The sequence below is a fragment of the Cyanistes caeruleus genome, unplaced genomic scaffold (genome assembly GCF_971803275.1).
Source record: "Cyanistes caeruleus unplaced genomic scaffold, bCyaCae1.hap1.1 HAP1_SCAFFOLD_76, whole genome shotgun sequence".
In the NCBI taxonomy this organism is placed as follows: Eukaryota; Metazoa; Chordata; class Aves; order Passeriformes; family Paridae; genus Cyanistes; species Cyanistes caeruleus.
Window position 1 is genome coordinate 728,040 of NW_028255888.1, and position 15,632 is coordinate 743,671.

At 50.7% G+C, this 15,632-nt stretch overlaps 1 protein-coding gene across 1 annotated transcript in view; it reads left to right on the forward strand.

Moving 5' to 3' along the window:
• The window catches only part of LOC147646881 (uncharacterized), a 450,805-nt gene extending 435,590 nt beyond the window's left edge, over positions 1–15,215 (forward strand). Inside the window, 1 exon segment of the mRNA XM_086872717.1 lies at positions 14,790–15,215. Within this exon segment, the coding sequence (XP_086728843.1) occupies positions 14,790–15,215 (426 nt within the window).
• Positions 15,216–15,632: the final 417 nt, after the last annotated feature.

Below are 15,632 nucleotides of genomic sequence, written 5' to 3' on the forward strand. Positions count from 1 at the left end.
ACCTCACAGAAGAATTGGCCCAGGGCATTGCCCTGGCACAGGGGCAGGGAAAATGTATTGGCCGTGTGCAGCAGTGAATAGAGAAAGCCACTGGCCCAGGCAGCTGCTGCCATGTGGGCACAAGCTCTGCTACCCAGGAGGGTCTTGTAGTGCAGGGGTTTGCAGATGGACATGTAGCGGTCATAGGACATGATGGTCAGGAGGAAATACTCTGTTGCAGTGCAGAAAACAAAAAAAAATACTTGTGCCTCACATCCTGCATAGGAGATGTCTCTGGTGTCCCAGAGGGAATTGTGCATGGCTTTGGGCACAGTGGTGCAGATGCAGCCCAGGTCGCTGAGGGACAGGTTGAGCAGGAAGAAGAACATGGGGCTGTGCAGGTGGTGGCTGCAGGCTACGGCGCTGATGATGAGGCCGTTGCTCAGGAGGGCAGCCAGGGAGATGCCCAGGAAGAGGCAGAAGTGCAGGAGCTGCAGCTGCCGCGTGTCTACCAATGCCAGCAGGAGGAAGTGGCTGATGGAGCTGCTGTTGGACATTTGCTGTGGCTGGACATTGGGTACTGCCTAGAGAAAAGGACAATGAAGAGTTAGGGTTGATCTGTAATAAAAATCAAAGCCATTTCCCATTCTCCCTCTTCTGTAACATACATGGACATACTTTTGTGTTTAAGAGTCCTGAGGTTTTCTTTATAAGCTCCTGTATATCTCTTCTGGTATTCTTGGATACCAAACCCTCTGCATTTCTGCATCTGCCACGAAGAACCGAGCAAGTTCTGTGAGGCAAAGTAATGAGTGCAGAGTGAAGGGAGATGATCTATGGTTTGACCTGTTCAGAGTTTTTCGGGGCTTTAACCTTCCTCCAGTGGAGTATGATCACCTTCCCATGTTTCCCTATTAAGACAGCTAGATATTGCAGAAAGCAGATGGACCCAGCATAGCCCAGCTCCACATTTGTATCCGAGGACTCACGTTGCTCATTTCACCAACCCAGCAGCATTTTCACTGTCAGAACACCTCTGCCTTTCCCCACGAGTCTTTCAGATAACACAAAGATGCTCTAGGACAGGTTTGCATCCTGGATTGGAGCTCCCAGCTGTGACTGAAATCTCAGGGAGACTTCCAAGTGTCCTTATGATGGCATTGGATGAAGGGAGATCCAGCTCCTTCCCTGGCTGCACTGCCAGCCTTGCCCACAGCCGGGCACTGGGGACAGCGTCACCCTGAGCCAGCTGTGCCCCCTGCCAGAGCCCCCAGTGCTGGGCAGCTGCTCCCAGCCCTGTGCTCTGCAGAGGGAACTGGGCCCGGGGCTGCAGAGCTGCCCCACAGCTCTGCTGCAGCTCTGCCTGCACAGGAGGGGCTTCACACCTGGGAGCCTGGCCCTGACGGCAGAGGCTGGGGGGACAGGAGGGAAGGGGCTTGTTCAGAGGTAGGGGCTGCACTGCAGGGGCTCCTGTGGACATCTCTAAACTCCCTCTGCCACAGGATTTCTGGGCTTTTGTTTTCTCTCATTCCCTGAGCTTCTCTCTGCTTCCTGGAGATTTTCCTCCTGCAGGTGCTTCCCTGTGCCTGATCTCTCTCTGCCAGCACCCACACACCCCAAATCTCTGTGCACTCCCCTTGGCCTGACAGAACCCTGCCTGTTTGCAGGGCTCTGTCTGGGGGCAGGTTCTGTTTGCAGCTTGGAGAAAGGAGAGCTCAGACTAAGCCTGATGGGTTCAGCAAAGGTAATGCTGGTGCTGTCCATGGGAAGAGCAGCTGAAAGAACATCAGGAATCTCCTGTGAACCTACTGATCACTAAAAGTAACAGTTTGGATGTCTCAGGCACTTCTCAAAAATTCATAATACCTTTAATATTTATCCCCATCGTCCCTGCAGTTCTGCAATAGTAGGAAACTGAGTAGAAAGTCTTAAGAAATGTCCTCATTTTATCAAAATGCTTGTCTTGGAAATATTTTATGACTGATCAGAAACCCTCAGCATGTCAGAGCTTCATGAGCATTCACCTCCCCTCCACCAGAAATATTCAGAGTTGTACTCACAGAGTCTGTAGGCACTGGCATGTTCCAGCTTTAGGAGATGCCTCCAGGAGCTGCAGCTGCATTGTCCTGCAGCCAGAGGCTTCCTGTGTCAAGGGCTGGCAGTGATTGTGCCCCAGGCACTTCTCAGCACCTTCCCAGCCCTGACTGATTGAAGCTCTCTGTGCCTCTGGGCTGTGCCCAGGGTGGCTGCAGGCAGTGCCCCAGCCCTGCTGGGCTGGCAGAAGAGCTGCTCAGCAAGAGAAATGTGCTTTTGAAGCTCTTCTTGGTTTCCAGGAGCTGCCTCTGTGCCAGGAGCCTGGCCCAGCTCAGCAGCACAGACACAGCAGCAGGACTTTAATGAGCCTCTTGGAGCTTTGTGCTGAGGCCCTGAACATCAGTCCCTGAGAGGGAGGGGAAGAAACCTCTCAAGAACTTCCAAGTCAGAATCCAACTCCAAAGTTTCTTTTCCTTTTAATGGGTCCCACTGAGGGACGTGACTGAGAAAGTGTCCCCAGGCCCCAGGCAGAGCAGAGAACTGGAGGCTCTGATGACAGATGGGGACAAAGAGAAGCCAAGTCCTGGTGCCCTGGGCCACAGCAGCCTCTGTGCCAGCAAGGGCTGTGAGGAGACACCTTGTCCTGAGGCCCTGGGGCCTCCTGGCACAGCCCCAGCAAGGCTGGCCACTGTCACCCCCTTGGCCTGCCCTCAGCATCCCCCCTAGCCCACATGCCAGTGGCCTCAGGGATCTGCTGGAAGGAGTCCCTGGGGAGCCTTGCTCAGGAATGGCCCTGGGGGCTCCTTCATGCTCCAGGGACTGCAGCTTTTTCAAAGGACTTTGGCTTTTGCCTTGGACTCTCTGAGAGCTTTGTGCAATCCTGGTCTCCAATTATCTGCTGTAATTAGTCCCTTGAGAGGCTTTGTCAGTAACAACACTCCGTGGGGCTCATTAATGCTTGAAGGTACTTCAGTTTTTAAGGTACTTTCTTTTTTCCTTCCCACACTGAGTGTCTGAGAAGTTTGTGCAATCAAGGCCCCAATTATCTGCTTTAACGAGTCCCTTGGGAGCTTTGCATTGACACTCGGTGGGGCTCATCAATACTTTGAGATACTCTGGGGTTTTTCAGCTACTTTGGATTTTCCTTCCAACACTGAGTCTCTGAGAGGTTTCTGTGCAATTCTGGCCTCCAGTTCTCTCCTCCAAGGAGTCCATCAGGAGCCTGTGTTGGGGATGAACCTCAGTGGCACCCATTAATGTTTGGAAATACTTTGGGTTTTTCCTCTGACTTGGACTCCTGGAAAGGTTTGTGCAATCTCCTCTCAGGCCCTGAGGTTCAAGGGCTCAGCTCCAAATGCACCACGGGGCTCATTAGGATCAAGCAAATCCTAACAAACCATGGCTGTGCCTTGATTTCCCTCTGGTCTGGTGCAGTTCTTAGGAAAGTTTCCTACAATAGTTATGGAGAAATAGTTCAAAGAGCTTCTAGGAAGTATGTGTTCCTATTTTAAAGGATGTCTTTTATTCCTGTTCTCTTTAGAGCAGATGTGATTGCAGCATTCAGTGATCGATATTGATCCAGGGTCTCTCCTAAGGAGGTCTGGCCAGGTCAGAGAAGCTGTGCCTTGAGGTCTGACCCAGTGTGGACAACCTTGTTCCACATTCCCCAGCCCCATCCTGTCTCTCCTCCCTCACCTGGGACCTGCTTTGCTCAGAGAACTGGCTGCACTCAGGCAAAGAGGGGTTTTTCTTCTTTTATTGTAGCAATCTAAAACTTCTGAGTTTCCCCATGGAAATCAGATACCCTCCTCAAGTGTGTGCCAAGCCAAGGTGCCACCAAGGAGGTTCCCCTTCTCCAAGGCAGAACCACACAAGGAATGTTTCAGACACGCAGGGAGTTCTACAAGAAACACAAACCTAGAGTTGGCTGAAGGCAGAATTAGAGCAGCTGCAGAGGGACAGACAAGCTTTGAACTCCTTGCAGCTGAAAGCACCAAGTGGGTTGTTGGGAGGTGTGTGAGTGAGGCAAGAGTGAGGGAAGGGAAATGCAGAGAGCCCTGGAAGTGCTTCTGTGCAGACAGGCTGTGGGAAAGGGCACTGCAGAGCTGCCCTGGGCCAGCTGTGAGAGTGGATTATCATCCCAACCTGCACTGGGCCATTGCAAGGGGCTGTTGCCATGGACACTGCACTGACCCCACTGTTGGGTTTGGGTGCCACAGCTGGCCTCATCAGATTTGAAAACTTGAATCAAATTATTCCTAGAGGTTTGGCTTGTTTAGGTCTTCTGAATGCTCGTGAGCCCTGGGGCACTGAATTCCTGACTTGAAGAGCTGAAGGCTGAACAAGCCTCTGGAGAAGTAAAACTCAGCACCAGCAGCCTCCAAGTTTCTGAGGAAGTCAGCAGCCCCCACTGAGGCCATCCCTGCCCAGAGACTGTGGGGGAATGGACAGGCAAGGAGAGCATCCCTGGGGCTGGGGAAGCAGAACTCAGAGGCACCAGCAGCTCCAGGTGGGAAATGGAGCGTGGAATGGGGCTGTGAAAGCCCTGCCTGGGCTGTGCCAATCAGGACAGACAAACCCTGACCCCCATCCCCCAAACAACTCTCTCAAGGACACATTTAGAAGGAATTACAATTGTTTGTGTCCTCTGAGTTGGATGCACTAGAGAAATACCTACAAGAAATTTTTTAGAGCTCAAAAGAACAAAATATACTTTACTGGCAATTTTAGAAACTCAGAGAAACTTTGTCAAAAGGTTTAATATGACATTCAACCAACAAAAAAATATTTCTCAAAGCAATAACTTGGCTCATTCAACTATAAAAACTCTAAGTTTTTAAGTTTCTCAAAATTTGCAAGAGGATAGAAATAGAAGAAGAAGACACTGAAAGACAGAAAGACAGCAAAACCTTAGAGAAGCACACACAGCTACCAACTCCTGGATTCCAGCAGCGTTCAGATTGAAATTCCAAGAGGATGTAGGGTCAAGACTTGTTCTTGCCTTGTGGTCAGCCTTAAATTCCCCTTGGTCTTCCTGGGCCCTTTCCCCAGGTGGGATTTCCCATCATTTGGTCACTCAGGAGCTGGGCAGGGGGCTCCAGAGGTGGGTGTGGAGCATTGCCTTTGGTGTGCCAGGGACTGGCAGACACTGCTGGGCTGGGAGAGAGGCTCTGAGGGGATTTGGGCTACAGGGCAGTGCAGTGCTGGGGTTACAGGGCAGGACAAGGCTGGACCTGCCCCTTCCTTCCCCACAGACAAGATGTTTCCAGCCAACAACCTCCTCCAGTCTCTCACAACAGGCAACGTTGGAGGTGGAATCCCAGTTCTGGCCATGGATACCTGGCTGAGAAGGTCAGTTCTTTTTCATTGGAGGGAAGTACAGAGCCCCAGGGTTTGGAAGGCAAGTGAGACATGGACATCAGGAGGCCAAGGCCAGCCAGACTTGCCAATAATGGCAGACTTCATCTGGGAGCAGAATTTTCCTGGCAATATTCCTATGGGAAAACTGCTGAATATCAGCCCAATTCTGGTTTTTGATGCCTAGAGAAGAAGGACAGTTCTTTTTCATAGCAAGGAAAGCATGGAGCCCCAGTGTTCTAGTAGCAGATGAGAAGTGATCCTCAAGAGGCCCAGGTCAGCCACACAAGTCAGGCCAAGCCAGACCTGTTCTGTGTTCCCTTGGTTCTATTGGGCCCTGCAGTGTCACAATGGTCTCTGTGGTTCCACAGGTCCCAAAATGTCACAATGGGCCCTTGGTCCCATGGAGCCCCCCAGGGTCACTCTGGTTCCCTTGGATCCATGAGGCCCCATGGTATCACAATGGATCCTTGGTTCCATGGAGCCCCACAGTGTCAGAATGTTCTGCTTGGATCCATTGGGCCCTGTAGTGTCACAATGGTCCCTTGGTTCCATGGGGCCCTGTGCTGGTGCATTCCCCCCTGCCCTTCTCAGGCCGCCCTGCCAGCTGAGAAATGCTCCTTGGGCCTGGGCCTTGGCCAACAGCCCCTGGGCTCAGCTCCTCTGCAGCTCATCAGAAACACTGTCTGCTCCCAGGCACTGCTGCTGCCCAAGCAGCTCCTGCTTGCTTCAGGAGCAGCCCTGGGAATGTTTCTGTTCCCTCCATGGCACAACATCCCTGTTCTCAGCCTTGCAAAGAAAGCTGTTGATGCCAAGTGCGGCCAGGATGAAACATTGCTGTGCCTGAAGCCCCTCTCTTGGGGCCCTACAAACAGCGCTCCAAAAGGAGCCCCTTGCAGCTCTCCTGGGCCAGCCACCTCCCTCGGAGTGGGGCCTCTGTGAGCCGGGAACTCTCCCGTTTGCTGCACTCGGGGCATCCCCGAACAAGGATGGAGCCTGGGCCGATCCCCCCACTCCTCCAGGCTCAGCCCTTGGCCTGCTGGGGAGATGCCAAAGCATCCGCAGGGAGCATTTCGCTGCCCTGCAGGGGAATTTCTCACAGCTGCCTTGCACTGCCTCTTTGTGTCTGTGTGCACACACCACTGCTGTGCCCTGGCAAATGTGGCAGAAATGCTGCTGTCAGAGAGGTTGGAGTGCCTTGGAGATGTGAGTCAGTCAGGCCAGTGAGTGAGGTTAAGTCACGAGGTCTAAGCTAAGTTAAATGCTGCTAAGTTTTGTTCTTTTCCTAACTTGTAATGTTTTATATATATATTATAAGCTAAGTTAAATACTGTTAAATATTATTCATCTGCTAAACTGCTAAGTCATATAAGTTAGGTTAAATACAGTAAATACTGTTCTTTTGCTAAATTGTGATGTTTGGGATATCAATTAAAGTTAAGGTATCAGTTAAGTCCTGTTAAATTTGAGCTCTGTTAATCTTTTAGGCTGTATTCCTTTTATCCTTGCCCTCACTGTCCTTTTGTCACACACACACACACACACACACACATATACACACACGGACACTTCTGTGTTCATTTTTGGTTTAGTTGCCTGGAATTTGTTTGGTTTTGTTGTTGCTTTGTTTCCTTGCTGTGCCTGAAGTGTCCAGTCAGGACTACAGTGACTCTTGCAAAGGAACTTTGTGCTGCTGGTGCTTAATATTAAATCTTGTTTTTGTTCCTTCCTTGCCAGGGATTTTTTAAACGCTCTCAAGCCCTCGTTTGCGACAGGGTGAAGGAGCCCTGGCCCAGGCTCTGGTTCTGGCAGAACTGGCCAAACGCTGCTGGAGCTCAGCCAGCCCTGAGCTGGGAGCCTTCCCTGGGGAGCCTGTTCAGTGCCCCAGCAGCCTCGGGGGAAAAACCTTTTCCTCACATCCAGCCTAAACCTGCCTGGCTCAGCTCCAGCTGCTCCCTCCACTCCTGTCCCTGGGCACCAGAGGGAAGAGGTTCTGCAGCCCCCAGCTAGGGACCCGCTCTCAAGGCTGCTGCCACGGCAACCAGGCCTGGCACCAGCTGGGATGCTCGGATTCCATGGGCTGGGCTTCATGAATGGGATTCACCAATTTCCTGCTCCCACTAAATTCGTGCTGCCGCTCACTTCCCTCCCGCCTCCCATGGAAAACACAAAAGGCAAAGATCCCAGGCTCGGATAAGAACAATTTATTGAGAATAGCAACAAGATAAGGAACGAACAGGAAGAGAAACAATTTGGATTACAGAAGGGATAAGACAAACTATTTACAGGGAAAACTAAACACCACCCACTGGCTCTTCCTGGACATGTATTTTCTCCTGCCAGGAAATGACACCCTTCTCCTCTGGTGAGTCCTTTTCCTGCCCCTGGCAATGACCTGAGATGGGATTGAATATAATGACAGGGCCATGGCCATACCCTCACATTCTTTGATCCCAAATCATGTCATTGCCACAGGCAGGAAAAGGTACAGGGGTGTTCTCAGCATGGATCACATGGAACATGGATCACAAAGTCACCAGGTCACTTCCCAACATGGATCCTCTGGAGCTGGAGCCATGGACAGAGCTCTTGCTGCATTTGGGGCTTTAGCAGGGCTTGGTGGAGGCACTTACTGGTGCCTCCGTTGGTGTTTGATTAAGTGAGAGTGCCTGGAGAAGCTCTTCCCACACTGGGGACATTCGTAGGGCCTCTCCCCAGTGTACATGAGTTTGTGGGTACTGAGGCTGGAGCTTGGGCTGAAGCTCTTTCCACATTCCCCACATTCATAAGGCCTCTCCCCAGTGTGGATCCACCGGTGCCTGATGAGGGTGGAATTGTGCTTGAAGCCCTCCCCACAGTCAGGGCAGCAGAAGGGCTTCTCATCTGTGTGAATCCGCTGGTGCACGAGGAGATGAGAGCTCCTCTGAAACCTCTTCCCACATTCGGGACACTCGTAGGGCCTCTCCCCAGTGTGGATGCACTGGTGGATGATGAGTTGGGAGTTGAAGCTGAAGCCCTTCCCACATTTCCCACATTCATAGGGCCATTCCCCAGTGTGGATCATCTGATGCTGGATCAGTTTGGTGCTCTGGCTGAAGCTCTTCCCACATTCCAAGCACTTTTAGGGCTTCTCCCCATCCTGAAGCTGCTCATGGACCACCAGCTCAGAGCCCCGGCTGGATCTCTGGTCACCTTCCCTGCACAGGGTGGGTCTTTCCTCCTCAGAGCACCCTGGGATGGGTTTAGAGCCCCTCCTCCTGTGGGATCTCCGGGGATTTTCATCCCCATTTGATTTTTGTGCTGTGGAGCTGCTCAAAACAGCCACTTCCATGAGGTTCTGCCCTGGGGATTTGTCCTCCCTGGTCTCCATCCTCAGCTCCTTGTCTGGGGGAGGAAGGACAAGGAGAGGATGGGATTTGCCTCCGTGCCAGAGGGAAGGGGAAGGAGATCCCCCCAGTGCGTCCCCAGCAGGACGGTGTCGGCAGCGGGGTTGTCCTGCAGCTGGGGGCCATGCTGGGCTGGGAGATGGAGCAGGAGAGAGGGGGAAAGGGGCACTGACTTCCTCCTCACCTGCCTGGGTGTCCTGGGGCATCTTCCTCTTCCTCACAGCCTCCTCTTCCATCTGGACAAGGTCTGGGAATGAGAAATCCTGGTTTGGGAGAAAACAAGGAATGAGCACAATGAGTTTGAATGTCTCTTGGCCCAAGTCCCTCTCTAGAAGCCACTGGATATCTGAGGTGTCTTGGTTTGAAAGGAAAGGTGTTTTCTAGGGAAGGCAGAAACCTCCACTGAAATTGATAAAAATGTAAGCAACAACCCCTTCAAAATTCCAGAAACATCCCACAAAATCTCCTCCAATTTGCACACAATCGAAGAAAAATCTTTCAAAATTCTTCAAGTCTCATAAAAATCCCTCAAAATTCCACAAAAATTCCACGAAATTCCACAAACTGCCCACAAAATTCCACAAACAATGAATTCCACAAAAATTCTCGAAATCTTCTCAAAACCCTACCAAATTCCAGAAACATCCCACAAAATCTCCTCCAATTTCCACACAATCTTAAAAAAATCTCTCAAAATTCTTCAAGTCTCCTCAAAATCCCTCAAAATTCAAGAAAATCCCACAAAACCTTTACAAATTTCCACATAATCTAAGAAAATCTCCTCAAAATTCTTCAAGTCTCCTCAAAATCCCACAAAATTCTAGAAAATTCTACATCTCAAAAATCCCCACAAAATTCCACAAACATCCCACAAAATTCCCTTAATCTTCTCAAAAACCTACCAAATTCCAGAAATATCCCACAAAATCTTTCTAAATTTCCACACAATCTAAGAAAAATCCCTCAAAATTTTCCAAGTGTCATCCGTATCCCACAAAGATCCAGAAAAATCCCACCAAATTCCACAAACATCCTACAAAATCTCCACAAATTTCCACACAATCTAAGAAAATCTTCTCAAAATTCCTCATGTCTTTTCAAAATCTCACCAAATTCCCGAAAATTCCACAACATTCCAAAAAACTCCATAAAATTCAAGAAAAACCCTACTAAATTCCCTAACTCTTCTGAAAACCCTACCAAATTCCAGAAACTTCTCACAAAATCTCCACAAATTTTCACAAAATTCTGGAAACATCCCTCAAAATTCCAGAAAAGTCTTCTCAAAACCCTACCAAATTTCCTAAATCCTCTCAAAACCCTACCAAATTCCAGAAACATCCCACAAAATCTCCTCCAATTTGCACACAGTCGAAGAAAAATCTTTCAAAATTCTTCAAATCTTGTAAAAATCCCTCAAAATTCCACAAAAATCCCACGAAATTCCACAAACTTCCCACAAACTTGGCTCCTCTCCCTGGGTGGAGCATCTCACAATGGGCTGATGTCATTTTATCAGTATTGCAGTGAGACTCAACGGCCCATTACCAGAAGCTATCCCCCTGGGGGGAGGATGGGTGGTGGGAGAGATAAAGAAAACTGCCTCACCAGGTTTTAACAGCTGGCCCATTAACAGAAGACATCCCCCCCATTATGAGGGATGGGTGATGAAAGAGATAAAGAAAACTGCCCCACCAGGTTTTAACAGATGGTGATAGAATACATACTTTTGGCTACATCTTGCATTGTAACCCAAGACATGGGGTCCATAAAAATTTTACACCACCAAAATTCAGCCCTGAAAATGCCTTCCACGAGTTCCCCATCTCTGGTCTCCCTCTTTTGGTGTTCAGGGTTTCCTCCTTGTCCCAGCTCCTTGGGGTCATGTGTGTACTGGGGGTCCTCTGTCTACTCAGTCCCTGACCTCTTCAGGCTGCTGGGAGTGCCAGGAATCTAAACATTTCCCCTGTTTCCATCTCAACACTTAGGGATGCTGGAAGTTTTTGGGGTCCCAGGGTCCCTGCTCCCCTTATTCTCTTCTTGGGGTTGCAGGGGGTCCGTGGAGACACCCCCCCCCCGCCCCTCTCCAGGCTGTTGAGGGTCCCGCGAATCGCGGCTGTCCCCCCCTCTGGGCTCCCCACTTTGGGGTCCTGGGGGTCACAGAGCTCTGCTCCTCGAGACTGCCTCTGCCAGCAGCAGCCACTGGGAACCCCCAATGTCCCCCCAAGGGGCATTTTCCACTCAGCTCTGAAGTTCTTCATTCTCCAAACATCCCCCCCCCCCCCCAAAACGCAACCCAGGAACCCCCCAGGATATCTGGGCCGAGCTTGCCCTCCCCAGTCACCTGTGGGATGGCGGGGTGACGATCCCACGGATGGGAGGCTGTGAATTCAGGGAATGCTCAGCTGGGATATACTGGGCCTGATATCATACTGGGATAAGAAGCACTTGACTGGGATTACTAGGAGTGTCTGGGAATGGCTATGGACATGCTGAGGGCAAATGGGATATACTGGGGGTGTCTGTGACCATACTGGGGATGACTGGGAACACACTGGGAACAATGGGAACTGTGCTGGGGACAACTGGGACCCTGTGCTGCAGACAACTGGGAACAAGTAGGAGTGACTGGGTCTGCACTGGGTGCAACTGAGTGTGACTGGGACCATGCTGGGAGCGGCTGGGTGCAACTGGGATCACACTGGGAGGAACAGGGAGCAACTGGAACCATGCTGAGGGCAACTGGCATCCTGCCGGGAACACAGTGGGAGCAGCTGGGCCATGATGGGCAAGACTGGGACCATACTGGCAGCAACTGTAACTGCACTCAGGATGACTGGGAGTGGCTGGGAGCAACTGGGATCAGGCTGGAAGCACCTGAGGAGTGACTGAGAGTGACTGGGATAGACTGGGAGAGACTGAAACCACAGTGCAGGTAAATGGGAGCAACTGGAACCACACTGGATAATCATGGGAGCAGCTGTGCCCATGCTGGGGTCATACTGGGATCCCAGTGGAACTAACTGGGATCCTACTGGGAGCAAATGGAATGATGGTGGCTGTGACTGGAAGCATGCTGGGAGGATCTGGGGTTGACTGGAACCATACTGGGAGTGACTGAGTGCAACAGCTCATACCTGAGTGTGACTGCAATTGTACCTGGAGTGGCCGGGATCATCCTGGAAATGTTTTTCTGTAGATCTTCTGTCTTTCTGGTCTCTTTTTCTTCTCCTTCTTATCCTACATACCTGGAACATTTTTGGATATCTTAATGTTACCCAAAATCTTAAGGGTTAACACTTTTTAGGTTAAATGGGCTAAGTTAGTAAACTTAATGCTATGGTAAGAGTTGTATGTTCAGTTTAATGTTGTATTAAACCCTTTGCATAGTTCCATGATTGTCTATATTCTGCCAGTTAAATTTTGTATCATTTTGACCTTTTTGCTCAGTTGGTCAGAGAATGGTGCCAGCATCACCGAGGTTGTGGGTTCAATCCTTGTGGGGCTATTCACTTAGGAATTGGACTTGATGGTCCTTGTGGGTCCCTTCCTACCAAGAATATTCTTTGCATCTGTCCATTCTGAGAATATCTGGTTGGTGTTCCTCCTGTGCACTAAACTCAAGCACAGGAACCTTTGGTTACCACCAGCATTGAAGTGTTCTGGGCTGTTACAGCCCTGCAGGCTCACAGTGGCATCTTGTTTCCATAAGGCCCCAGAGGGTCCCACTGGTTCCTTGGTTCTATGGGCCCAAGAGTGCCAAAATGATCCCCTTGGTTCCACAACTTCCCACAGCGTCCCACTGGCCCCTTGATACCATAAGGATCTAGAATGTCACACAGGTTTATGGCATTTGTCCTTGCTGCCCCTCACATCCCACTGCCCCACAGAGAGCCCTGAGCCACCCGTGAGGGACAGGCCCTGCTGGGCCAGGCCTGGGCTCAGGGCTTGGCCTTTCTGCTTCCTCCAACCCAGCCAGGGCTTGCTCAGCATTGCAGTTCCCTGCTCAGAGCCTTTGGCTCCCGGCAATCCTGGCCTCCAGAATCTGCTCTCACCAGTGCCTGGGGAGCCTTTGGCAGTCCCTGCCCTCAGTGGGGCCGATTGAAGCTCCAAGGGTCTTGGAGTTTTGCTTCTGATTCCTTGAGCAGCTTCTTCAGCCTGAAGGAGGGACAAAAGTGGATCAGGAAAAATAGAAGGAACCACGAGGTTGAGCACTCCCTGAATTCATAGCCCCCTACTTGTGGGATCATCATCCCCCACCCCTCAATCCGACAGGTGCCTGGGGAGGGGGAGCTCGGCCCAGATATCCTGAGGGGTCCCTCAGGGGTTGGGTTTTTGGGGGGGATGTTTGGAGAATGAAGAACTCCAGAGCTGAGTGGAAAATGCCCCTTGGGGGGATACTGGGGGATACCAGCATCCCTAAGTGAGGAGATAGAAATAGGGGGAACATTTCAAATTCCTGGCACTCCCAGCAGCCTGAAGAGGTCAGGGACCGAGTAGACAGAGGACCCCCAGTACAAGGGTGATCCCCAGCAGCTGGGACAAGGAGGAAACCGTGAACACCAAAAGAGGGAGACCAGAGATGGGGAACTCATGGAAGGCATTTTCAGGGCTGAATCTTGGTGTTTGGGAGGTTTTTATGGACCCCATGTCTTGGGTTGCAATGCAAGATGTAACCAAAAGTATGTATTCTATCACCATCTTTTAAAACCTGGTGGGGCAGTTTTCATTATCTCCTCCATGACCCAACCCTCATAACTGGGGGATGTCTTCTGTTAATGGGCCAGCTGTTAAAACCTGGTGAGGCAGTTTTCTTTATCTCTCCCACCACCCATCCTCCCCCCAGGGGGATAGCTTCTGGTAATGGGCCATTGAGTCTCACTGCAATACTGATAAAATGACAACATTCCATTGTGAGATGCTCCACCCAGGAGCATCCTGGGCCATTCCTGCCTAGATAAAATCTGAGCATCAGAACACCACAGGCAGTCTTTCTCCACTTGTATCCCAGAGGAGAGAGAAGACGCATCTACAGCACCAGAATTTCAGAGGTAAGCTACACCCTTCTATGGGATCATTGCTTCAACAGAACCACATATGTCACTCCATGTGAACTGCAGCCACCATTTAATCTTAAATTTGGATAAGACTGCTTCCAACACCCTGACCAACAGGGTGTCAGGTTGTATTCTGATTCTCTCAGTGAGTTGTTTTTTTGTTGGTTTGTTTGTTGTTTTTTTTTTTTTTGTACTGCTGTATTTTCATTTTCCTTTCTTTAGTAAATAACTGTTATTTATATTCCTATATCAATATTTGAGAGCACTTTGATATCAAGATTATAATAATTCGGAGGGGGTTGTTGCTTACATTTTTATCAATTTCAGTGGAGGTTTCTGCCTTCCCTAGCAAACACCTTTCCTTTCAAACCAAGACACCTCAGATATCCAGTGGCTTCTAGAGAGGGATTTGGGCCAAGGGGCATTCAAACTCATTTAGCACATTCCTTGTTTTCTCCCAAACCAGGATTTTCCAATCCCAAATCTTGTCTGGATAGAGAAGGAGGCTGTGAGGAAGAGGAAGATGCCCCAGGACACCCAGGCAGGTGAGGAGGAAGTCAGTGCCCCTTTCCCCCTCTCTCCTGCTCCATCTCCCAGCCCAGCATGGCCCCCGGCTGCAGGACAATCCCGCTGCCGAGGCCGTCCTGCCGGGGATGCACTGGGGGGATCTCCTTCCCCTTCCCTCTGGCACGGAGGCAAATTTTATTCTCTCCTTGTCCTTCCTCCCCCAGACAAGGAACTTAGGATGGAGACCAGGGAGGACAAATCCTCACAGCAAAACCTCATGGAAGAGGCTGACTTGAGCGGCTCCACATTCCAGGAATCCAATGGGGAGGAAAATCCCTGGAGATCCCGCAGGAGGAGGGGATCCAAACCTATCCCAGGGTGCTCTGAGGAGGAAAGACCCACCCTGTGCCGGGAAGGCAGTCGGAGATCCAGCTGGGGCTCTGAGCTGGTGGTCCATGAGCAGCTTCAGGATGGGGCGAAGCCCTACAAGTGCTTGGAGTGTGGGAAGAGCTTCAGCTCGAGCAGCAAAATGATCCGCCACCAGATGATTCACACTGGGGAATGGGCCTATGAGTGTGGGAAATGTGGGAAGGGCTTCAGCTGCAACTCCGAATTCATCCGTCACCAGCGCATCCACACTGGGGAGAGGCCCTACGAGTGTCCTGAGTGTGGGAAGAGGTTTCGCAGCAGCTCCACTCTCCTCGTGCACCAGCGGATTCACACAGAGGAGAGGCCCTTCCACTGCCCTGACTGCGGGAAGGGCTTCAAGCGAAACTCCCACCTCATCTCCCACCGGCGCAGCCACAGCGGGGAGAGGCTCTATGAGTGTCCCCAGTGTGGGAAGAGCTTCACCCAGAGCTCTAACTTGACCAGACACCAACAGAGGCACCACTAAGGGAAGCCCTGCGAGTGCCCCAAGTGCAGGAAGAGCTTCATGTGCTGCTCCAGCTCCATCCCCCATGGGAGGACCCACGTTGGGCAGAGCCCTGATGACCCACGTTCCCACTGATCTGTGTTAGGAAGACACTGGGCTGGTGGTCCTTTTGTTTTGTTCCGATTATCTTTTGATTCATCTTTATCCCTTTAAAACAGACAAAATTGGGGTAAAAGTCTATAAATTCATCAAAGGCATCTAGAGCCTCACATTTTACTAGTGCTTCAAGGTAATCTGGTATTCAGGGAAATACTTGGGGGTTGTGGAGCTATTTGGTGGAGTTTTCTCCATTTTTTGGCACTCAAAGCAACGAGAGTTTTATCTGTCACCTCAGAACCACTCAATGCCACTGAAAACTGCACAGTGCCACTCAAAACT